The sequence below is a fragment of the Haliotis asinina genome, chromosome 16, assembly GCF_037392515.1.
Source record: "Haliotis asinina isolate JCU_RB_2024 chromosome 16, JCU_Hal_asi_v2, whole genome shotgun sequence".
Lineage (NCBI taxonomy): Eukaryota > Metazoa > Mollusca > Gastropoda > Lepetellida > Haliotidae > Haliotis > Haliotis asinina.
In genome coordinates, this window is record NC_090295.1 from 8516240 (window position 1) to 8542430 (window position 26191).

General features: G+C 41.9%; 1 protein-coding gene across 2 annotated transcripts in view; it reads right to left on the minus strand.

The window, feature by feature from the left end:
* Window positions 1-7183: 7183 nt before the first annotated feature.
* Window positions 7184-26191, minus strand: part of LOC137268073 (transmembrane protein 26-like) — a 91314-nt gene continuing 72306 nt past the window's right edge. For both annotated transcript variants that reach the window (XM_067802577.1, XM_067802576.1), the window contains exons 3-5: window positions 25101-25269; window positions 13470-13673; window positions 7184-10820 (exon numbers count right to left, since the gene is read on the minus strand). In XM_067802577.1, the coding sequence (XP_067658678.1) occupies window positions 10314-10820; window positions 13470-13673; window positions 25101-25269 (880 nt within the window). In that variant the 3' untranslated portion in view covers window positions 7184-10313. The remainder of the gene's footprint in view (window positions 10821-13469; window positions 13674-25100; window positions 25270-26191) is intronic.

A 26191-nucleotide genomic window follows, 5' to 3' on the forward strand; every position in this document is an offset into this window, starting at 1 on the left:
GTTGTGGTTGTTCTTTGTTGTTCTTTCCAGGCGGTCTGGTTTCACCTGTCTTCATAACAGTGATGATAGGGTCAGCATCCCATGCATGTCGTAAGAGGGGACAAACGGGACCAGACTCGTTGACGTGGTTGACACATGCCATCGGATCCCAACTGCGTAGATCGATGCTCATGGTGTTAATCACAGGATTGTCTGGTCCAGTGTCGATTTTTTATCGTCTGCTTTGAAGGGCCGGTCTTCACGAAGTATTCGTAAGGTGTAGGAGATCGTTGCTTCCATCCTTTGCCATGGATTTTGAAGCGTTGAGGGACATTGGCTGTTGGAAGGTGCCGATTTCCATTGGTTTAGGGAAAGAGGGGAAAAGGGATTAAAATTGTGATCTTCAATTTCCGTTATACGAGTAGGCTATTCCTGGATTTGGAGAGTATAGGTTTACGTCCTTCATGACATCCATGGCTACAAACTGCATTTGCTACCTAAAAGTAGATACTTTCGCGTAGACCAGAGTATATTGAATAGCAAAGAAAAAGTTTCGATAAAATAAAATCTCTTTAAAGTAAGTGCTCCTGTTCATGTCATTTATTTAAAAAAATACATAACAAAAATACAGTTGCGTTTCTTCTGCTGAATAGTATAGATTGTGGTGGGTTGGTTCTATTTGTTCAGCGAACGAATTCTTGCCTTACCATGTTAGACATTTTGAAGCAGCATTATGTTCGTATGTGACAGTTAGGCACGCACCTGAAACCCTTCTGAGCTGCCCCGGCCTGATAGCCTGTATATATGAACAATCACCTTGTTATTTCCATCAATTCACAGTGCGGTCAAATTTAGCATCTGTTATATTTGGGATCTCACTTTGCAGTTAAGTACAGATTCTAGCACTTTTGTATGGTTTGTTGGCGTTACCGGCGTTATCTGTGGAAGCCCTTCCTTCTATAATTAGAGGGGCAATGGGGTAGCCTAGTGGTTAAAGCGTTCGCTCGTCACGCCGAAAACCCGGGTTCGATTCCTCACATGGGTACAAAGTGTGAAGCCCATTCCTGGTGCTCCCCCTCGTGATATTGCTAGAATATTGCTAAAAGCAGCGTAACACAATGCTCACTCACCTTTTCATAACGTACCTTTTAAAGCAAATTGTGTGAATGTTTTGTGTTTTCTGTAGTAAAAGACATGCTTTTGTACTTCAAAAGAATGCATCATCACTAATTTTCATCTCGTGAAAAGTCGATCCTGGTTACTGTCTGGTGCTTTCCCCTCGAAGCTTTGGTACCAATTTGACGTTATTAATTTTCTTTCAGAACTATGGACATCAAAGTCATTGAGTCAGGTGTTCCCGTAACTCCATTTCGCCAGTGTCAAGTCAGTCAGTGTCAAGTCCAAAAGAACCACGTTTTTACCGCTTGACAAGTATTAGATGAGCCACGATCTGACAAATAACCCCAATTTGCATATATGGGAACGCACTCCGGAACATTCCATTTGTAACAAGAAGGAAACAGGTTGTCCTTGAAAAGTTCAATAACCGCGTGCGAATCGTGATTTGGTGGTGTTTTGCTGAACTAAATCGCTCTACGAGACACGTGTTGAACAGCAGCGGTGTTGATTTCACCCCACGGTCAGCATGTATTGCTTAATCGCCAGTCCACCTGTAGCAACAAAGTGTATTCGTCCAGATTACTTGTCCCGCCTTCTTGACACAAACGCGTTCACTGCGCTCATCTACTACTTGTCAAGCAGTATGTGTGAATCTTGTATGAAGACATTCACAGTAATCACCTGCAGCTATAAAAATGCTTCCAATATTCCTAGAAGGATATGTATGCTCACCATGATCAATGCCATTTTTACCAGTCAATGTAGACAGACAATCAAACCAGAAAAAACAACCAGTATAATGTTAAATATACACCTTCCTACTCGTACATTCTTTTCAGTTTTGTTATGTTTCAGTATAAATGTATTGCATAAAGGTGTTACAAAGGTGTTACACTGATAGTAACTGATAATAACTGAACAACGAAAAAAAAAACACCAAAAAATCTATGGATAGACACAAACGTGCAATTACATGAAAAAATGACGTCTTCACACTGTAACACGCTGGTTTTCGACCCTATCACGTCGAAGGACATAAAACTTTAAACTCACAACGTGTGTGTGTTTGTGTGTTTGTTTGTGTGTGTGTGTGTGTGTATGTGTGTGCGCGCGCACACAACAGTGCGACTAGGCAACACGGTGTTTGATAAAGTTAGAGTTAGATTCAAAATCGATAAGAGTTCGATATTTTTTAAACAAAATGAAACAAGTTTGTTACAATCAGCTTCGTGGGCTGGAGTAAAGTCTGATGTTTTACTGTCTAGCGAGAAAACGTTATAGTTGCTACCTCTGTGCCGCGGTCCATCATTTTTTCTGTTTGTCACGGGCAACGCCTGTCCCTGAACATTGTTACTGACCAAAAGAATGAAATAAAGTAAATGGACAGTTTTGAACTAAAGGAAGGGAGCTAACTCGTGTTCCCTTCTTGTCTTCCTGTCGGAACATTGTTACCCTTTGACGTTATGAAAACCAGGCTTTTGTAATTATAACGCTCACGCGCGTCAGAGACACGTAAACAGCCTACTCTTACTGCTGGTAGTACTCTCCGACCGGCCTATTCCTGGTACTGCTAGTACTGTCTCCTCCGCCTACTCATGATACTTGAAGTACTCTCTCCACCGTCTACTCAGGCTACTGATAGTACTCCCCGACCAGTCTACACGTGCTATTTGTAGTAATGTCCGATCAGCCTACTCGTGCTACTGTCAGTACTCTCTCCACAGCCTACTCGTGCTACTGTCAGTACTCTCTCCACAGCCTACTCGTGCTACTGTCAGTACTCTCTCCACAGCCTACTCGTGCTCCTGGTAGTACTCCCCGACCAGCCTACTCACACTACTGGTAGTATTCTCCGACCGGCCTACTCGTGCTACTGGTAGTACTCTCCTCAGCCTACTCATGCTGCTTGTAGTACTGTCCAACCAGCCTACTCATGATACTGGGACTGCTCCTCGATCAGCCTACTCATGACTCTTCGACCAGCCTACTCATGATACTTTAAGTACTCTTCGACCAGCCTACTCATGATACTGGGAGTACTCTCTCCGCAGCCTACTCATGCAGCTGGTAGTACTCTCCGACCAGCCTACGGATGATACTGGTAGTACTGTTGCGACCAGCCTATTCACGATACTTGTAGTACTCTTCGACCAGCCTACTCATGATACTGAAAGTACTCTTTCTGTAGGGGTCAGGTTAAATAGCTCTCGTGCCACCGGCTGTTGTAAGAGGCCTCTCAATGGCCAAGATGGTAGACCCTCCTTTTCCTATCATCACTTGATTGTCTTTAAAAGGTGTATTTTATCTACACTTCTTGTTATGCTACTAGCTTGCTGACATAACTTGGTTCGAATTCGAACTCGATTCGAATTTAAAGTGCTAACCCACTGAGATATCCTGACACAAGTTAAAATAGAAATCCAGGACAGACACAGCGTACAGACTCAGAGTCCACCGGTATTTGTTTTGTCCCTTTTATGTGGATTTACAGGCAGGTAACAAAACGTAGCGTGTCCAACTCAGAAGCTCTGTTCACCAGTCGTCTCATGTGCACAGGGTAAACGAGAAAATTAGTTTAGTTTTATGCCGCTTTTAGCAATTTTCCAACATTATTACAGCCTGGGACACCAGAAATGGGCTTCACACACAGTACCCATGGAGGGAATCGAACCCAGGTTTTCGGTGTGACGAATGAATGCTAGGCAATACCACCACCCCTGCAGGATAAACGAAGAAATGTATGTCCCAGGAATCTATGATAGGGCCGTTTTCGATTTGTGGCATTGACGTACTTTTTCACAATTATGACTTGTTTTTGTAAGGCTGAGAACGCGATAACGCGATAACGCGACAATGTTCCTTCTTGGATTTCATAGAAATCTTCTCCGGCGAAGGTGAAAAAATCACCCAGATTTAGACCTGACATTATTTTCAGATCATCCGTCCTGTTCTTCATAATTCCATTTCATGCTTCTAACGCCTTGGCGTGAAACATATTCTTTTGAAGTCTTTATAGCTTATACTTGTTAGAACGCCAGCGAGGTTGAATCTGTGTAAATACAACGTGATGCTGATATACGACCCTCCTCCATCTCGCCTCCCTCGCCACTCCCATACATTAACTGTACAAACACGACAGAGCCTAGTAATCTGACATTATCATCGAGGAAAGCGGACCATCCATCTTATACCGATCCATACACTTCTCATTAAATGGAAATAAAAATTGTTTTGAGGAGAATTTCGCTGCACCGTAATGTTTCATCAGTATATTGAAGCGGTTCCGTATTCCCATCAGTCTCGGGTTGGCATCACGTAGCAATAAACACGCTGTGGGCGACCAGTTTTGCCGCTGATTCCCATTTTTGCATTGCGCTCAGAATTGAATGAGTGAGTCAGTCAATTACGGTGACAACGTTTTAACGAACAGCTTACATGAAACTACGGATACAAAATTTAACGAACAGCTTACATGAAACTATAGATACAACCTTTTAACGAACAGCTTACATGAAACTACGGATACAACGTTTTAACGAACAGCTTACATGAAACTACGGATACAACGTTTTAACGAACAGCTTACATGAAACTACGGATACAACGTTTTAACGAACAGCTTACATGAAACTACGGATACAACGTTTTAACGAACAGCTTACATGAAACTACAAATACAACGTTTTAGCGAACAGCTTACTTGAAAGTACGGATACTACGTTTTTAAGTCTCCGCCTTTTGGTGCATTTGTATCAAGGTGTATCAATTTGTATAACGGACTAAATTAGTGATCCCTCTGAGATCGTTATAACCATTGAAAGACAAACACTGCTATTGTGATGAATGCGTTCGTTGTAAGAAAGACACTGTTATTGTGATGAATGTGTACGTGTTAAGTAAGACACCGCATGTCTTTCTTAACAAGAAGACAGTCATCACAATATCGGTGTCTTTCTTAGCAAGTACACTGTCGCCACAATATTGGTGTCTTTTTTAGCAAGTAGACAGTCGCCACAATATCGGTGTCTTTCTTAGCAAGTAGACAGTCGCCACAATATCGGTGTCTTTCTTCATAAATAGACAGTCACCACAATATCAGTGTCTTTCTTAACAATTAGACAGTCGCCACAATAACAGTGTCTCTCTTCACAAGTAGACAGTCGCCACAATTCGCCACACTGCTGTACTGGTGAATATCTACTTGTTAAGGAAGGTGTTGCTGTAATGGTGAATGCCTGCTTGACACTATGGTATCGATGTTTAACTGCTCCCGAGAGAGACTTCAGTGGTGTATAATTGCTCCTTCGGGGAGTCAGATAGTGAACATTTTGAAGGTCAAGTCACCAATGTGCAGTTCCAAATAGACAAACGTGTTTGTGAATCTGGTGAACGTGTTATTCCCAGACATTATATACAGATCTAAGTGGTGCTTAATGCCTCATCAATTTACGATTTAATCATGACCCACGAATGTCATCCAGAGACTAACCGAATGGCTTGAAGGTTGCGACAAGAGGCGAGTGGGGACGGTACATTTGCATAGGACACTCGACCGACATTACGTCAGCTTCCTTCCATCGGCATTCCGGGATAGAGTAAGTTCCCAGTTACCCAGGTCTTGCGCTGAAGGCGACCAAACTGATCTGCTGCACAAGCTTTGGGCCCGGTCCAAAAGTACTCTTAGCGTTACGTGTATGCCCGCCCATGTTAAAGAATGGTAGTTATCGTCTTGAAGTATGACAAATGGGATCGGGTGGTCAGCCTCGACGACTTGGTGTCATCGTAACCCAGTTGCGTAGATCGGTGTTCATGCTGTTTATGACTGGTTTGCCAGACTCGATTATTTACAGACGGACATTTTGACCCATGAAGGTCCGGGGTAGAATAGACTTTCAGCAACCCATGCTTGCTGTAAAAGGTGACTCTGCTTGTCGTAAGAGGTGACTAACGGGATCGGGTGGTCAGGCTCGCTGACTTGGTTGACACATGTCATTGGTTCCCAGTTGTACAGATAAATGTTCTTGCTGTTGATCACTGGATTGTCTCACGGGTCCAGACTCGATTATTTACAGACCGCCGCCATATAGCTGCAATATGGTTGTGTGCGGCGTAAAACTAAACTCACTCACTCACAGACGGACATGTATTATTTCAACGGCAGTCATCTTCATATGTTAATCCGTCTGTCTGACAATATGAATATAATTATACTAAAAAGCAGCTTATTGGAAACTGAGTACTATTTGAAGCCGTTGTTTCCAGCAACACCGAGACAAGGACTTCAAAAATGCCCTTCAAGTATTATATCCATGTGGGGATTTGAACTCGACCGTTATGTGTGAGGAGCTTTAACCTCCAGACTACCCACCATGTCAGTCGATTTCTATTAACATGTAACGTTTGTACAATATTTAGGCAGTCCTGTTCTGGAGGCTATATTCTGTACGGACACCCAGTCGTCTGAGTAGCCATAATTCTGTGGCTTCCTAATCCATATTACCTATATGGTCGGCGTCATCGTTTCCTCTAAAGAGCATCCTCATCTCTTCAGGCTCTAGTGATCGTTTGTTCAAACTGTGTCCCGGTTTGCTCTGTGTTTCAAGCTGAACGACCGAGACCTTCATTACTCCAGGTATTTCTCCCACATTAAGCGGGTACGTTTACATGTAAACCAGTTCAGTGCGGTGTTAAACCCTGCTGACTCACCACTATATTGAAGACCGGTGAAGACATGGGTGAGAACTGATCTTCAGTAACCCATACTTGTGGTAAGAGGTGACTAACGGGATCGGGTGGTCAGACTCACTGACTTGGTTGACACATGTCACTGTATCCCAGTTGCGTGGAAGGATGCTCATGCTATTGATCACTGAGGTGACTATTTATAGACCGCCGAGATATATATGGAGAATCGAACAAAACGTGATAAAATGACCAACGACCATTTCTTCCACTCTACTATCACAGTGCATTGACTTCAGATTTCAAATACGTGTGGCAAATAAGGGACAAGACACATCAAAAAGAACATATGCTATTTATTGAACTTTATGATATCTGAAAAAAATCTTCCAATTGTGAATTATTGAAGCAAATGTGATACAATGAGCCGGTGATTTAATGAAGCGGTTATCAACTCTGGCATGTAAAGGATGTGTAATTAACGATGTCAAGCATTGAAATAAATTGAAACATTTAAAACTATACATGATAACAAAGTAAAAGTAAGAAACAAACTTAAGAAAGGAAACAGCATAACAACCTGAAATTTAATATTTTAAAATTTGATAGGTTTAAATAATTATTTTCCCTTAATAGTCCTCATATACATCACAAGGATGGAAGTAACACGTAATTTAAGTCTAGCTACAGAAGTAAACGTTGATCTGCTAATTCAAAAGATAGCCACATGGGAAACAAATTGCTGAATTTGCGTTGTCATGGTTACGCATAATAAACTGAACCAAATTTTGGATTCGAACCGACATTATAGGATTATCGGAATGAGTGAGTGAGTTTAGTTTTACGTCGCTTTTACTTTTAGCAGTATTCCTGCAATATCACGACAGGGGACATCAGAAGTGGGTTTGCACATTTTAACCATGTGGGCAATCGAACCCGCGTCTTCGGCTTGACGCGCGAACGCTTTAACCACTCGGCTACTCCAATGACCCCTGAACGGACAGAACGAATTAACTGATCTGATACATCAAACCTGTGTCAGTACGGACCCCTTATATAAGTCCAGAAACCCCTTTCTCTGGCCGACCTATATGAGTGACCTTTATACAGTGTATACAATAAGGGGCAATCAGTGACGATCCTGGTTAGACATGATCTTCAGTAGCCAATGCTTGTCGTAAGAGGCGGTTAACGGGATCGTGTGGTCATGCTGGCTGACTTGGTTGACACGTCATGTCATCGTATCCCAACTGCTTAAATCGATGCTCATGCTGTTGATCACCGAATCGTCAGAATCCAATATATTTAGACCGCCGCTGTACAACTGGAATATTGCTGAATGCGGTGTAAAACTAAACTCACTCACTCAGTAAAGGGGCTTACTTTGATTTGTTAATCCGGACATTTATCAAGCAGTGTATCTAACTTAACAAGGCTTTCGGAGGTTTCGCCGTAGCTGCATTGACAACAAGGAACTGACAAAATCTGGCTATCTTCTGAAATCAAGTGATACTGGAAATGGTAAAGAGAAATTAAAAAACAAACTGTTTTTAAAATATGCTGAATGAATATTCCTTTCAGACAATGTTGCAATTACATTTATATCGAGACATACACTAGACATTAAAGTTTTCAGCTGAAGGTGAACGAAAAAATAATGGTTCATTTCCATCTAATAGAATCGTTCATAATCCGGGACATGCCAAAACCAATGTGCAAAATGTATAATCACTGTTGTCTTCATTTGAGACTGACATGTCACAGACTTCATGCATATGAGGCAAGACATTGAATACAGTCATGAATATCAAACTAAATAATTGAATGGACAAAAGCGAAAATTATCGAGCTGGTTTCAAAAAGAATCAGGCATCCGAATTCCATCTCCACTGAGTTTACGGATCCTCCCAGCTATGTCTCAAAACGCTATTGGTCCATCGGCAGAATGGATATCACTGGCGATGAAAACTAATTGCTGACATGTGTTTTATGTACAAAAGGGTCATAAAGACATCGGAAGGCATATCAATATGTAAAGGCATGTTCTATAGAAATACCAACGAATATGGAAAAATGGTTCTGTACAAACATATGTAAAGGCGCCTCCATATGACCATGAGGTGGGTTTCGGTATGAGGTGCTTCTTACAGAGAAAACTCATTAACACGCTGTGACACTGAAAGGTCCTGTAAAAGCAGTGGCTATATGCAACTGTTAAACTAGGGCTAGTTCAAGGGGAGCTAACCCTGGGAATCCCAGGATTCAAGTCCTACACATCTTAAACAACAGAAGTTTGCTGACTACCGACTGCATATGTAACCAAGTCCAAACCGTTTCCCAAGCTCTAGACGAGCCAGTGTTGTATTTCTTTGAGACAGAGAGCAAGGTTCACCTTTTAAAGGGCTCTAGTGATCAATGAGTGAATGAATTTGTATGGTTTAGCATCCTTTAGCAATATTCCCGCAATATCACGGCGGGGGATACCAGAAATGGGCTTCACATATTGTACCCATGTGGGGATTCGAACCCGGGAGGACGCTTTAACCACTAAGCTACATCACCGCGCCTTTAATGATTAATGACATGACGGAGGCTCAAGGTGACCTTGACAACATGAACTCAGCTTTCTGTTGATAACTACACACTCCTCTGTGGAGATTCTAAGTCAGAATACATCCCTGTTAACCATACCTTTTTCACTTAGGGAATTCCAAGACCGAGTAAATCCCTGTATGCCACATCTGTCTCCCCGTGGGAATTCTTAGGCCTAATATATCCCTGTACATCGTGTTCCCCCGGTGCTCAAAGTGAGAATACAAGCGCTAAAACCAAAAAATATGAGTTCTAGAAAGCTCTGTTTGTCTGTGAACCAACCCCTTACTGTCTAAGAACATGGATACTAGAGGGAAATGACTGTAATATGTCAGGTTTCGGGGTTTGGTCGCTGGTGTTTATGTGCAAATAAACTAATATGTCTTTCCTCTTACAGAAATTGGCACATTGACCAATAACATTCTGAACAGAAAAAGAAACGCAACTCTGGCTTTTTGTCAATAGAAGACATAAACATGAACGATTACGTTTCATTCGAAAAACTTCATTTCTTTTGCTGTTCAGTACACATCCTAACACTGGTGAAAATCTCAGCTGACCCCATACACTGCAGAATAATCGGTCCGTTGGCAGTATATAGACATGGCCATTAGTAAACATGCATCATGTTACAATCATATTTCCAAAGAAAACAACTCCACAAAATTTGAAACAAAACATGTCATTGGTAAACCAATTGATTTAAATATTCCATGAAAATATAGAACTCACGCTGTCCTCTCCACATCCATTAAACCAGATACAACTGGTACCAACAGTTCAGAACGAGTCTCAGATTATGAAATACATGTTCAGGGCTGCTGTCACATGTAGCATAACCAGGCAGGGATATAGTCTATAGTTTAATATTCTGCATAAGAACAATCATATGTATATCCATTTGAACGTTTACAGATTGAGAACACGCACGTAAAACCACGTCAAACTTTGGAATTTTCCTGTTGTCGAAATTTTGGTGGTCTTCTCGGATTTGAGGCATACACGTTCGGAGCTCGATCAGGGGAGATAAGGCTGGCCTTACCATCGTAGATCGGCATGTCATGAACACGTGACTGTCGAGTGGGAGGAGGGGTGGACTTGTCCGACTTGACCGCCTCCATCTGGACCACCACGAGTCGATACATCAACAACACGATAACTAGAGAGTTCTTGGAGGTGAAAAACATGTTGGTGTAACTCACGACACCATATTTGAAGATAAGGAGCATGCGTACAACGAGGAAGGGAAGATCCTGTAAGGCGATGGAAATCATGATTCCGTAGATTTCCGGATTGCAGCATCCACCTTCTTCCTCCTTGTTGTACTGTGTGGGAACCCCGGACTGGTCTCGACGAGCTCTCGTGGCTGTGAGAACTAACGTGAACTGGATGAGACTTGCCGACCATATTCCCAGAATTATGTAGCACAGCAGGCGGTTGTGTTTTACCTGGAAATAAGAAAGTTTGAACTTTTTATTTCGTGGAAACGTAGATAAGATTTAAAAATGTAAACACAGAAGAATATACTTGTCCCGGATTTTCTGACATTCCGAGTTCGATGCAATACTGAATAGGCTGACTGGCCAAAGGCACACAAACATACCAGCGCTTGAAACTTGAGTTCGACATTCTCTCCCTCGTCCTTCCTTCTCCTCCTAAGCATTTATTTATATCACCTACATGATAATTGGTGAGGAAATATATGCAAGAGTGAAAGGTGTGGGTCGTGATTTCTTAATATAAATTTACAACAGTTTAATCATATGTGTTTAGATAGCTTATGTACACCGACAACATGAATGTTTTACTAAAATATTTTACTTATTTACATTGTCAGGAAATTACATCCTCTTTTTGTGAAAAGAACATTTAATTAGTTAATTTGTCTCGTGTAAACACCGTTTTTACCTGAAGGAGCTGGTGAAATATAAATGAGGCCACAAAACCCTTATCGACCTTATCAGCAGGAAGTGACAGATGCGTGGGACGCCATCCCTGACCAAGAGCAGATCTGCACAGTATACACTCATGGGATATAGAAGCGGTGGGGTAGCCTAGTAGTAGTTAAAGCATTCGATAGTCATGCTGAAGACCCTGGTTCGATTCCCCACAGGTACAATGCGTGAAGCCCATTTCAGGTGTCTTCCGCCGAGATATTTCTGAAATTCTGAATTATTGCTAAAAGCGGCGTAAAACCAACTTCACTCACTCACTGAATATAACTTTGTAATTGTGGGGAAAGTAGCTAAACCCATTTCACTTATACACTCAGATACCGTTGTGTCGAAGTTGAAGTGAATTACGTAAATCATTCGCGTTATCTGGGGTTTAACACAACCGCAAAATGAAGACTGTATAAGGAACAAGTAAGTGAGTGAGTTGGGATTTACGCCGTTATGAGCAATATTCCATCAATATCACCAGAAGTGGGTTTCACACATTGCACTCATATGGGGACTCGAACCCGCCTTCGGTGTTACGAGCGAACGGTTTAACCACTTGGCTACCCCACAACCCCGATATGGAAAAAGCTGGGATCAAACTGAGAGTTTGACACAACGATTTTTTAGTTTATTGGATCGAGTTTTTTATCAAAAGCATTAGAAGATTATTTCCGGGACTGGACTGCTTCTGGGAGAAATTATCAGTTACGTGACACTTCTCTGACAAACACTACCGGGCTGCAGTAAAATACTGATTGTAGCCTCGTTAAGATATACCATGACGTCACTCACTGCTTTAAGACCACGTCTATCATTAGTGTTACAAAAGAAGTCTGCACACGTGCAGAGCTACCTACTGAAAACAACATCAAACGTATGGGCTATCAGCATCAGTCGTTGTTTACAGAAGTGATATATATATCTTGAGATAGTGTCATCGTGCACCTATACTTCTGGAGGTTTGTCAAGGGTATAGCGTTCACTCTACTTGAGCACTTTTATATTGTGAAGTGAGCAAGAAAACCAATCAAGGGGCCGTAACCCGATATACAGAGTTGTGTCCCTTATAGATGGCGGTTTATGTTTGTCAGGGGCGTGACCGCGGGTTATACAAAAGCTATCCAGAGGCCTTAACTGCTGAAAACGGTCTCAAAAGACTGTATTTTCAGGCCCAAGAGAGCCGTTTATACCAATATTGGAGTAATATCACGGCGAGGGACACTAGAAATGGGCTTCCACACTGTGTGAAATCGAACTCGTGACGAGTGAATACTTTAACAGCTTGGCCACCCCACCGCCCCTCCGTTTCCAAAGGGATATACTGGTATCCTGTGTAACCCGGCCTTTGCAAGAGATACTTGAAGTGGACTGAATGGCCAGGATCGGTGACATCGTTGATTGTCTTCCCCCTCCGACGTTGAGGATGAAACACAGTACTGATGTGTATGTCTGACTTTTCAAAACCTGTCACCATACAGGGGATGTGGGGTTGCCCGAAGGGCGGATTTCGATTGTCTCGTGGGTACGAAGTGTAAATCTGATTTGTCGTATTCCCGCTATGATGGTGCTGTAATACTTGTTAAAATCGTCGAAATGAGTGTGAGGCGAGTTTTATGCCTCTTGTAGCAATATTCCAGCAAGGGGACATTTTAAATAGGATTCACACTTACTCATGTGGGGATTCGGACCTGGGTCTTTGGCGTGATGAGCGAACGCTTTAACAACTTGGGTACTCCACCGCCCTTTATAACTGACGCAAAATCCAAAAGCGTGGATATTGAGGCATAAGGACTTTGTCGTCCTTCATTTCAAACTCATATTAACATATCTCCCACGAATTTTGTGAACAGGAAATGTGAGGGTCATGTGAAAGACGACAATGATCCCACACTGAACATTCGTATTGATCATTTACTGTGGGAAATTCACACACACATATATATATTTTTTAAAAAGTAAACATACCGCTTGGATGAATTAAGCGTCAGCAAGGATTTTAATTCTCAGCAACAGCTGCCATCGATAAAAGTAAAATCTATCTTAAAATCTATACTTATGTCTACAGAAGGCTACTTACAGAAATTTATTTCAACATTTAACGAATTAGCACTCCGGCAGGGATCCTAATAGCTGCAATGTTAACGCGTAGCTTACCTCCTCCTCATTGAAGGCCTCGTAAAACTCGACTATATCAGCAGCCGTGCCTACGTAGACCAATAGGAGTTGAGACAGCTGGTCATGTGACAGGGCGCCTTTGGGCAACATCCATCGCCCAATGATGAGCATGAGCAGAAGGAACTGTTCAATGGTTCGGAGCCAGAGGTCCGCGTCCAGAGAGAGGGGGATGTTGATCTCAAGCTGCAACAGATACATACAGAAAGCGATTATAACGAAAATTGTGTTTCTAATGACCGTAGTTCGATCACAGGCAAAATGTAGAGTAAATGGGGTTACACAGCATAGAGAATATGACAAGTCTTCATATATGCGTGCGAAGCGAGCAAAAGTTGGCAACATACTTTCCTCGCTTCGGATCGAAAATATTTTTCGTCTCAAAATAATATATTACCACCATCAAAGGTACACTCCCATTTCTTCACTTGGTTGTGCTCTCACATTTCCTACCTCATGTTTAATAATTACTCACGTGAAATATGTTTTCTTCAACATTTTAAGTGCCACTCGTGGTATTCAGATCGTTCTTCGCCTCCATTACCCCTGCTAGCTTCCGGTTGAACGGAGTGACGGAACAAAAATAAGCATAAATTGAAAAGAAATACCATATTGCCTAATTTTAGCATGGGTTTTGTTTGTCTTATCTATCGTCGCTATTGTTAAAATTTTCGTAACATTTAGTCTACATAAAAACACTTCTGGCGTAATGGGCGAATGAAGCAGGGGAGGTAACTGTAAGTATTCCATATGGAATAATACCCTCCTGTTCCTTCACTCCTTTGAACCGGAAACTGGAAGGGGGAATGGAGGCGAAGAACGGTCTAATCTACCACGATTTGCGCTTAAAATGTTGAAGAAAACATATTTCACATGAGTAATTATTGGAAATTTGAGAGCACAACCAAGTGAAGAAATAGGTGTGTGCTTTTGATGGTGGCATTATTATATTTTGACATGAAAAATATTTTTCGAACTGAAGCGAGGAAAGTACGTTGCCAACCTTTGCTCGCTTCGCTCGCATGTAAGAAGATTGGTCATTTTTTCTATGCTGCGCAATCAATTTGCGCTACACTTTGCCTGTGGTTCGTTATAACCATTATAAAGTATCTAAATTATACAACAAGTGGTAAGAAAAAACAACGAGGCCGTTATATCCCTTAGTTCGATACAAGCGGAGTTCGTTATAAAACAGCTGAAATATGCAGCAAGTTGTAAGAACAAACAAAACCAAGTTTATTATATCCCTTGGTTCGTTACAAGCGGAGTTCGTTATCAAAAGCACTAATATATACAGCCAGTTACAAGAACAAACAAAGCCCAGTGTGTTGTACCCCTCGGTTCGCTACAAGCAGAGTTCGTTATCAAATCACTAATGTATACAGTTATAAGAACAAACAAATCTTTGATTGATCTTGTTTGAGGTTTGACAAGTTTGAAGACGTCGGTCTATGAGTCGTTGAACCTGGACCAGACAAACTAGTGTTCGATAGCATAGTCCTACACAGTTATGTCCCTGTGACATGGGGTAAAACAAAATTCATGACCCATTTCACTTAACGGTCTCTAACGACACATTATCATTATGTAATGGGGACCCTTTCTAACCGGAATTCTCAGTGGGTACATTGTGAAAAATACAGAAATGTAACGATATTAATCACGAAACATTTCGAAATATTAAGCAACACAATCACAGGGAATGGGATTCATTGAATGTATCCATGTGGGAGTCGAACCATCTTGAGCCTCCAGCATGGTAAACAAAAGAATTCACCACGGAGCTTAGCATTCCAAACCCTCATGATAGTTACAAATTTGACTTAGTTGGGCAGAGGGAGATTGCGCTCTTCTCCGGGAACGGATTTTTCAGTTCAGCCCAGTTGTGCTACAACAAAACGGGATCTTTATTGAGCAGAATTGTACAGTTGTGCTGAAAATATATGCTGGTCACCGCGAATCCATATATGACCTCGCTGGATTCCGTCAGTGACATCTGGTTGAACTGAACTTGGTGGTGGGTAGTTAACTAGTGGACATATCGATGGCCAGTTAAGCCTGATGATCATTAGATCTACAATGAAATGAATCTGTCAGTCAAACAACAGGAACACCAATAGCCACCATTGCGTCAGTCTTGACAAGACTCACATTAAATCATTAGTACTGGCACACGAAGTCACGTGACTTTCAAATAACAAATCATGATCAACTATAATTAATCAACTTTAGAGCAAATCTTGGATGCTAGCCTAGTGGCCGTCAAGCCGATGACCAGGGTTCCATTCCCCCAATGAGTACCATGTGTGAAACCCATTTCTGTTGTCCTCTGCTCTGATGTTGCTGGAACATTGCTGAAAGCAGCGCAATACTAAACTCACCCACTTGGATTCTAACCGATGTCTCGAGCATCCTGCAACAACCAAGGGCTACAACTCTGCATATTCATTATTAGTGTGAAAAAGTGCTTTCCTCTTAGTACATGTGCTTGTTGTCTGAGTACCTTCATCAGTTCTAACGCCGAGCTGGCACGGTTGACGCATTTCGAATGCTTGTTACCAGTGGCGCTAAGCGCCACTCACTTACTCACCTAATACTTAACACGAGACGAGACGCATAATAACTACACGAGGGCGTGACGTGGAATAACTACACGAGGGTGTGACGTGGAATAACATAACGAAAAAGCAAAACAAAAAACAAGGGTTCATGCAGTAAGCACTTTTGTATTGAGAAGAGGACGATCTGATATATTATGTTTGTTATCACAAGGTGGAGATGCCGAGCTAATATTGTTGTTGGGGATTTGTTGATTGCTACAGAAAAAGGTCGAGCAGGTAAGCACAACTTTAGGTGATTCAAACGGGTTCTTTCAAAATAAGCAATGCTCTGAATAAACACTATTTCGGGACTTGTCGAAGTACTATTTTGCACTGCTGCAGGTGAATGCTATTTCGGGAAACACTTGGATCATCTTTACTTTGGGTAAGCACTTAGCACCATCACTACTTTAGGTAACTACTTGGATCATCGCTTCTGAGGGTAAGAACTTTGGACCATCGCTTCAGTGTGTAAGCACTTTGGGACATCACTGCTTTGAATAAGCACTTTGGATTATTACTGCTGTGGGTAAGCTATTTGAGTCATCTTTTCTTTAGGTAAGCACTTTGGATCATCTCTACTTTAGGTAACGACTTGGATCATCTCTTCTTTGTGTAACCACTTGGTAGTAAGCGCATTGGGCCATCACTACTTTTAGTAAGCGCATTGGGCCATCACTACTTTGCGTAAACACTTTAGATTATCACTACTTTGGGTGAGCACTTTGAATCATCACTTCTTTGGGTATGTATTTTGAATCACCACTACTTTAGGTAACGAGTTGGATCAACTCTAAAGCTGTTTGGAACAACATCACACATTTTGACCATCCCTTCTGTGTGTAAACACTTTGGATCATCTCTTCTGCGTGTAAACACTTTGGATCATCTCTTCTGTGTGTAAACACTTTGGATCATCTCTTCTGTATGTAAACACTTTGGATCATCTCTTCTGTATGTAAACACTTTGGATCATCTCTTCTGTGTGTAAACACTTTGGACCATCTCTTCTGTGTGTAAACACTTTGGACCATCTCTTCTGTATGTAAACACTTTGGATCATCTCTTCTGCGTGTAAACACTTTGGACCATCTCTTCTGTGTGTAAACACTTTGGACCATCTCTTCTGTATGTAAACACTTTGGATCATCTCTTCTGCGTGTAAACACTTTGGACCATCTCTTCTGTGTGTAAACACTTTGGATCATCTCTTCTGTGTGTAAACACTTTGGATCATCTCTTCTGTATGTAAACACTTTGGACCATCTCTTCTGCGTGTAAACACTTTGGATCATCTCTTCTGTGTGTAAACACTTTGGACCATCTCTTCTGTGTGTAAGCACTTTGGACCATCTCTTCTATGTGTAAGCACTTCGGACCATCTCTTCTGTGTGTAAGCACTTTAAATCATCACAACGTTGGATAAGCACTGCTAATTTTAAGTGCAGTTGTGGGTAAACAATACTGAGTGTAAGCACTGTTCGATATAACTATAGGGGTGCTTACCCTCTCTCTAATCACGGTTAACACTGTATACTGAGGATGTCGATAAGTTCTACTGTACACGAACAAACAGCCAGTTACACATCAAAAGACGCTCTTTCTTTTATCTGATGTAGAACGTAATCTTTCATCGTTTCCAAGATTGCATGCATGGTTTTTCATCAGGAGAGGTGTTTTTTGCAAAAGCTGATATCGATATGTATGATCCCTTGTAAGAAAACTAACCAGGTAAGGCTAAACGTAGAAGAGAAGAAGAGAGATTAATAAAAAACCCGACGACATTAGAGTTTCAGGCAAAATAATGTCTTTATTTGTTGATGTTTTTAAGCACGTTATGCTTAAATATGTGAACAATTTCTAAGAGTCGAGGAGCATTTTTTTAAAAATAAACAAAATAAAATGTGCAAAAATATCCATTCCCCCAATCTGATAGTATACACTTTGGCATACTCTTTAAAATAGTTTATTGTTCATTTAAAAACTTCCTGCATGTTATAATGTTTATAACATGTTTCCTGAATTATAGCCGGTTATGTGCTTTCTTAATAGCAGCCTCCGGCGTGCTTGCGCGCAAACGACGTCATATCTCTGATCAGAAACCCAGTCTACGATAAGATGTTTTCACAACTTATGTTTTCTGGTTGTGAACAAGAAATCACCTCCAAGATAACCCCAAGGAATTGGGAGAATACATTACAGGTAATCGGAGCGTATAAACACGTGAAATCTCGTGGCATAAAAACATGTGTACGGCGGAGTGTTCCAGCCCCAGCCAAGACGAGACTGGTACTTTATTAAGCAGGCGTTTGCACCGAATTATTCATCTCATATTCGCCTATCAAAGAAAGTTAACATTGATATCATCTAATAAATCACCAAACAGTGTTATTTGTATTTAATTCGTTTTACAGTAGGCGTAGATAGCGATACGGTCATCGAATGAATGTAAACCCAGTTGAGGAGCGCTTTGTTCGGGAGTGCAAGCACGTGCGTCGAAGTGATGAGTGCCCCCTCACGTGCGACAGAACAGTTTCGGACGTTTGATGTTGAATATCAAATAATTACGCGGGCCATCTTGTGGTATATTAATTTCGAACATAATTCACCCCATTTCATATTGAATGTAGATCCCTTGCTAACACTCGAATACCATATTAATTTGCTATGAGAGATAAGTGAGTCTGATAAAGTTCCCATCCGTCACTGAGAGTCTGTTTACAAACATACTCTCGTTACCATGGTGACCGAAATCCTAATCAGAGCGCCTATCTTGGTGGTACCTCTTTCACGTTGAATCACCTGGCATTTATTTTCATATAATGTCAATGCTTTCTGAAAACGGGTTTGTTTACCAACAAAGCAACACATATGCTGCTAGGCCACGAATCACCTGATTATTTTGCCAATCCCTCAGAGCATTCAAAACTTTGAAATCGTGTAATGGAGATTTCAGGTGTGACTACCGACTTTCTGTTTTATCGTTGAATTGATGCCGCATACCAGCGTGGGCTCTTTGTCGATTTACCTGCATGGCCGTGATAGATAGGTATCGGGAAAAAGGCTGTACCGTACTGTCTGTAATAGTAATCTGCACCAGAATGTGTTGAGTGAAATGACCGATCATGGCAGAATTAGATCTGTTATTTTTGCATCTTTCACTATCAGGGCCCCGTTTCACAAAACTCTCGTAAGCCTAAGATCTCGTAACTTTTCTCGTAGCATCCATAGCTCCTGTGTTACAGTATAGGAGGCACAATGGCTACGAGAAAACTTACGAGATCTTAGGCTTACGAGAGTTTTGTGAAACGGGGCCCAGGAGCTGACAGTCTGCTACAACTATCAGCAGCAATGCTGCTACTTCTGTTGCAGCCGCTTCTATTGCTACTGCTACTGCTGCTGTCACAGCTTCTGGTACTACTGCTGCTACTACTGCTGCTTTTCCGGTTTCAGCTAGTAGTCTGTCACAGCTGCTGCTCATTGTGCTACAGCTTCTATCACAGCTTCTAGTTTGCTACAGCTACTGCTCATTGTGCTACAGTTACTGCAGCAGCTAGTTGTTCGCTACAGCTACTACCACAGCTAGTTGTTCGTTACAGCTACTACCACAGCTAGTAGTCCGCTACAGCTACTACCACAGCTAGTTGTCTGCTACAGCTACTACCACAGCTAGTTGTCCGCTACAGCTGGTGCTCATTGTGCTACAGCTACTATCACAGCTTCTAGTTTGGTACAGCTGGTGCTCATTGTGCTACAGCTACTATCACAGCTTCTAGTTTGCTACAGCTGCTGCTCATTGCGCTACAGTTACTGCAGCAGCTAGTTGTTCGTTACAGCTACTACCACAGCTAGTTGTTCGCTACAGCTACTACCACAGCTAGCTGTCCGCTACAGCTACTACCACAGCTAGTCGTCGTCTACAGCTGCTGCTCATTGCGCTACAGCTACTTCCACAGTTAGTAGTCTGCTATTGCTACATCTAGTAATCTGCTACAGCTACTGTTTATACTGCGACAGCTGCAAGTATTGCTACAGCTGCTCCTACTGCTACAGCTGCCGGTACTGTTACAGGTGCTACTGATGCTGCTACAGCTGCGGCAGATACTGCTGCGATTACTGACATGGCTACTGTTTCTCATATCCTGTCCACGTTGTTTTTCACGCTCTGTGCTAGTGAGACACACCAATATTTGTGTTGGAGAGAAAACATAATCGAATCACAGTTGAATGTCCCTATGAGTCTAAATGGGATTAATGGTAGAACAAGACAGACGAGACATCGCTTGTTTGAGAATTCCAGTCTGTCCTGTTGAGGTACTATTTAAGCAGAAGCCTTAAAACTGTACTTTCCTAGAATGACACATTAACAATTTTCTTCACGTGATGATACGTTTTCACATCAGTTTTCAATCAAATTAAATAACAATGATATATGGGAATGAGAAATCTCTCACAGGGGTTTGTAACTGTAAAACTGACACCAAAGTATAAATTGTCCCTGATGGGGTATTAGTACAACCAAAAGTTAATATGGTTGCTAATGCCCCATCAGAGACTGTATAAACCTTCATGGCAGTGTTTGGCGTTACAAGCCCGTGTGACAGCGCCCAGTTCTCGAGGTGATATATAACAGGAAATGCGGTAATTGGCGAATATTCTTTACCCGCTTAAGTCTGCCATTTCATGACATGCGTGACAACTGATGTACTGGAACAGCACACAACGGTGTTAAAACCACCAGTCATTGTCTGCCTTTAGACTCACCTACATACCGACAGAGCGGCTGTTCTTTTTGAGTAAAAACAAGTGATGGACTTAACCATCACCAAGTACGGAGTGGTACTAGCGGACGTCACATGGTTCTGACAATCCAACTGTTTTGAGTTCAGTAATGAAAAGGATTTCAAAGAATTAGTATCAAAGAAAACATTGTTTTCAGTTTAATGTCATCATTAAATCATATCAGTTTATAGCACACACTCACCTTCCCCTAGTCTTCAATACCATTTCACATCTTTCTTAAAATACGATTGTTGATAGAATGTGATGTATTATTCCAATATAAAATGTCACTCATCACTTTGTATGGTACTGACGGCGCGGTAGGTTAGCGTTGGCTCGTCACGCCGAGGACCCGGGTTCGATTCCCCACATGGGTACAGTGTGTGAAGCCCTTTTATAGTGACTGCCGCTGTAATGGTGCTGGGATATTGCTAAAAGCGGCGACAAACCATACTGAAACAAGGTGTGGTTGCTGACAAGCCTAGAGTCTTGAACCCACGATCCTCGAATCCGGGCAGAGTAAAGGGACACTAGTCAGCACACACAATAACAGCGCCATAGATGACTCGGAATCATGTTTGTCATCACACAGTTTTAAAAAAGGCTGTTGGTAAACTGTTTGCAGGCAGAAACAGTACTACTGTTTACATATATTGAGTCAAAAAAGAAACTTCACATTTTTTCTTCAGGGCACCATAAAAAACAAGAGATGGTAAGATGGTTAAAGTTTTATTACATCATTGCTGAGATCCGTGTGATGTACTCGATATACTGACAGTGCCACAATTAGGCTACACCGCCATTCCAAAACATGGGCATACAGAATGTCAAGTGACAATATGGACGTCGAGAATTGAGATTGGCAGCCCGCAACCGATTTCGAGTGGTCTGTGAGGACAGTCGACCTCGAAACATCTCAACCCTGGTTCGTGTAGCCGACAGAAATCTGTGGCGTAGGGCGATTTGACGGTCTTCTGCTCGTGACTTCACACTTCGGACGACCCGACCTTGGGCGATCAGTTTGTTGTAGACGACCTCGCAAGTCATACACAGTACGACGGCTGCATCCCATTGCTCTTGAGACGTCAATAAATGATCTTACCGCTTGCAATAAGCCAACGGCACGTTCACTTTGCACATTTGACAATCGTGGCATTTAAAGTACCGCTAGAACTGTGGTTTAAAAGGTTTTTTTTTTAATTTTTGAGGCCAATGCAAACATGTGCAAATGAAAACATCGATGCCAAGATCACGTCATCGACTGCACGTGCAAAACCTGATTTGGCACTGACGTCATTTGCACGACGAATGGATGGGTTTGAGTGGGTTTTGCTTACGTTTTTCTAGAGTCGAAAGACAGGGATCCCATTCCATAGATGTATCATCAGAGAGAAATCATTCATTACTCTTTAAAAATATATTTTGTGAAGTTTCTTTTTTGACTCAGTAGAAGAACCAAACAAAAAGTATATATATGTTCCCTTCGAACTATTTTTCCGAAAATTTAAACGTGATTCCCGCGATTAATCCTGATATGCAGAATGCCACGGATGTACTGCAGATCTGGATAAATAAATGTTGGATATCTGAACCATCCGCTCTGCCGATGCCGCGTTGATAGCACTGCCGCAGAGAAAGGCATTAAACTAAATATCAGTCTCGTCGCAAGAACAAGCTTATCTAAATTCCTTATACTTTTTATACTTGTTGAGTCAAAAAACATATTTTATGGTCCTGTAGCCAGCGCTTAATTTCATCAAACGGTTCATTCATAATCAATCTTCTTTACAAAGATCATAAACCTTAATAATCCTGTTTTATCTTAATTCCCGAACCACATCGCGAACAAGGCCATAAACGCCGTTTCCCCAATAACCAAGCACTTGGGTAGTAAAACTGGGATCGGCGAAAGTACGAAATAACTCTCTTCCTTCATCGGAACCGACAGATCCACTGCATCCATGGACTGTATTAAAGGGGTCGTTGTGCAGGACTGGCTGACCGAGAGGTTGTCTGATAAATCCCGAAACGAGTGACCACTGGCCACATGCATTATTTGATCGCCGTAATATGACAGTGAAGTCAGACCTGACCTTGTGATCTTCTTGTCGGTGTCGCTATCGCGTCTTACAGGATTCTGATCTGTTAGCCTAACTGTCCAGGTTAAAGACTAGTGATGACTGAGTTTAGTTTTAGGCCTTTTTAGCAATATTCCGGTAATATCACGGCAGGGGGACATCAGAATGACTTCACAAATTGTAAAAGTGTTAGGAATCGAATCCGGGAATTCGGCGTGAAAAGCAAGGACATTAACCACTTGGCTACCCCGCGTCCCCGACTGTTTAAAGTAATGGTTCATAAATGTTACAAATCCTAATTAGTAATAAACGCTGGATTTTGGATTGTTTTGCTGACTGTACAAATACCGATACTTGAAACTGTGCTGTACTATTCAATAACCAAAATGTTAGTAGCTGTGCAAAATTGACAACGCTGTAACCATATGGGAATTGAACTCAAGTCTTAGGCGTGACGGGCGAACGCTGTCACCACAATGCCAAAAACACCGCATGCGAATTGTGAAAGTTCCCCTCACAAAGCACAGCATCAATACAATGTCATGGCCAGCAATGAGCCCCGACTGTCCCCCAAGTGAACACATCTGGAAAATGATAGAATTCGTGTGCGTCAACGTCATAGGTCGCCGACAATGATGGCTTAACCTGACGAGGCACTAAAACAGAACGACAGATTCTCTCAAATTGCCACCAGGAATCTCATACGCTGTATACCATGGCGAAGATTTGTCTGACAAATCTGGCCCGTATTATGCACTACTGATCTAAATGCGCTGGCTTTGAAATATCCCATCTTATCTCTATCCTTCGTCAAGACTGTTGCCAATGTCTTGGCGATCATAAGACCTACTGTCATACTTCATTACCGGTTGTATAATCAGTGTTCATCAGACGGTTTTAGTGTGAGTGATTATGGTATATGCTACATTATGCAATATTCTAACAGTATTAAAGCGTGGACGTTAGAAATCGGTCTTTGTACTCTTGTGAGGAGTCGAACCAATCTGTTCAGCTTAACAACCTAACGCTTTAACCACAAGGCTATATCCTACCGCCTCGACGGTTTAACAGATAACGTTACAATGGAACCAGGTCATGCTGACCTGGCTAAAACGAGCTCCCAAACATAGCGGAACTACCGACGTTACGGCGACAGCCCAGGTGGCGGTTTCACAATCCATATTGGAATTTAATATGAGTTATGGGAGTGCGTGGTATTCATAGTTTATTTGTCGTTATAAGACGCATCAAATATTGGTTCAAGCTGCTGGAAGCGCACGGATAACGAGTGCAGAGAAACACTACTGAGTTAGGACATTTCACGAGGTCGAGCCGAAACTGTCATCTTAAAACTATTTGCACATAGTTGAAGTGATATTTTGGTACACATAGATTCCATTGAATATATTTTCGACAAAGTGCTGTAGTTTCGTCACGAGGGCATATTTAAATGACGGTTTTAGGTGTGTGTATGGATCATTCAAAGCTGTGTTGATTTTAAGAGGTACGTAAATGCACCAACCACATGTGCAGCTATACACGTGGAATTTAGACCACGCTTGATGGGTTACCATATGTAAAGAAAGACGTACAACGTGTATGCGTCATACATCAATGGTGAGTGAGTTCATATTTAACGTCACATCGGCAATATTTCAGCCATGTCAACTAGCTAGCATCGTAAACCGATCAATACCCTACCATACTGAAATGAAGGGGGGTAACTTTAAAATATATGCTATATGTTGTAACATGATTTCTTGTATTTTTCGGGAGACGAACTGACTTGCTCTCGGATGATGGCGGATGACCATTGAATCACCTCTTCGCGAGCACCTTGTGTCATCGCCATAGTGATTCATAAGCACACGCACATGATGTAGTCAGTAACAAACACAAACGCACATCAAGCTGATACCGTGACAAAAACAGAGTGTTAAATTCATTTATAATCATGGGCGGCGGGGTAGCCTAGTGGTTAAAGAGTTTGCTGAAGACTGGGGTTCGATTCCCTACATGTGTACTATGTGAGAAGCCCATTTCTGGTTTACCCCACCTGGATATTGCTGGAATGCTGCCAAAAACCAAATTCACCCATTCATTAATAATCATGAATGGTGATGCAACTACAATGATGTTGAGAGGAAACCTACCCCAAGTTCTGCAATGGTCATGCTAAGATCCTCGGCGGTGTTGTTGCGCCCGATAATGGTGGTGTTCAAATTCTCCTTCTCTGCTATCCGTTCTTCCATGGCATGAAGTTCCAGGAACCAGATTGCTGGGACAACGCTCCCAAGATAGAAGAACACGCTCGGACAAAACCTGCAAACAAGGAAACCAATTAAAGTCAACACCGACATGTGTCGAACGCATGGTTGTCTCGAAGTGACCCGTAATTACGAAGATATTCCACTTCGACACAGCAGTGTTTTACACTAGTTAGCCAATCATGTCAATCCTCAGATACAATCTAGTACATATATCTGACTGAGGGGGACCCGAGTCGACCAGAGTGGGCGCCAGGACCAGTACTTTAGATACAATGTCTCATTTCAGTCACCGTGTTTTGTTGTATCCTGAAATTAAGAGGCTTGGGTCATGCAATATATGTTTGATTTTGTTCTATGAGTGGAATACGTGAAGATGACCGTGATATAAATGCATAATATCGTGTCTAATGTTAAACAACATTTCCACGCTCTCTCTATGATAATACTAGAGGACCCGTGAAGGCCCAGGGTAGAATAGACCTTCGGCAACCCATACTTGCCACAAAAGCGACCATGCTTGTCATTATACTAACAGGATCGGGTGATCAGGCTCTAACTTGGTTGACACATGTCATCGGTTCCCAGTTGAGCAGATCGATGGTCATGCTGTTGATTGTCGGGTCCAGACTCGATTATTTACAGACCGCCGCTGCTGGAATATTGCTAAAAGTAAACTCATTCGTACTCGAGAGAGACGGATATGGGCCCTGTTCTACGACCCGTCCTGTGTTGTGAAACAGTTACACTCTAATCTTACTAAGTTGCTCGTTTGACATCGTGAACAAAATTACCAAACTGGGATACAATGCCACGTGTTTCCCAAGTGTTTCCCAATTAAGCATGACCATCCGATCCCGTTAGTCCCTTCTTTTAATCATAGAATGCTGAAGACAAGTTCTAACCAGGATCCTCAAATTACTTTGTTCTTACAAGACACAGAATTAATAGTTACTGAGACGTATTTCTTCAATCAT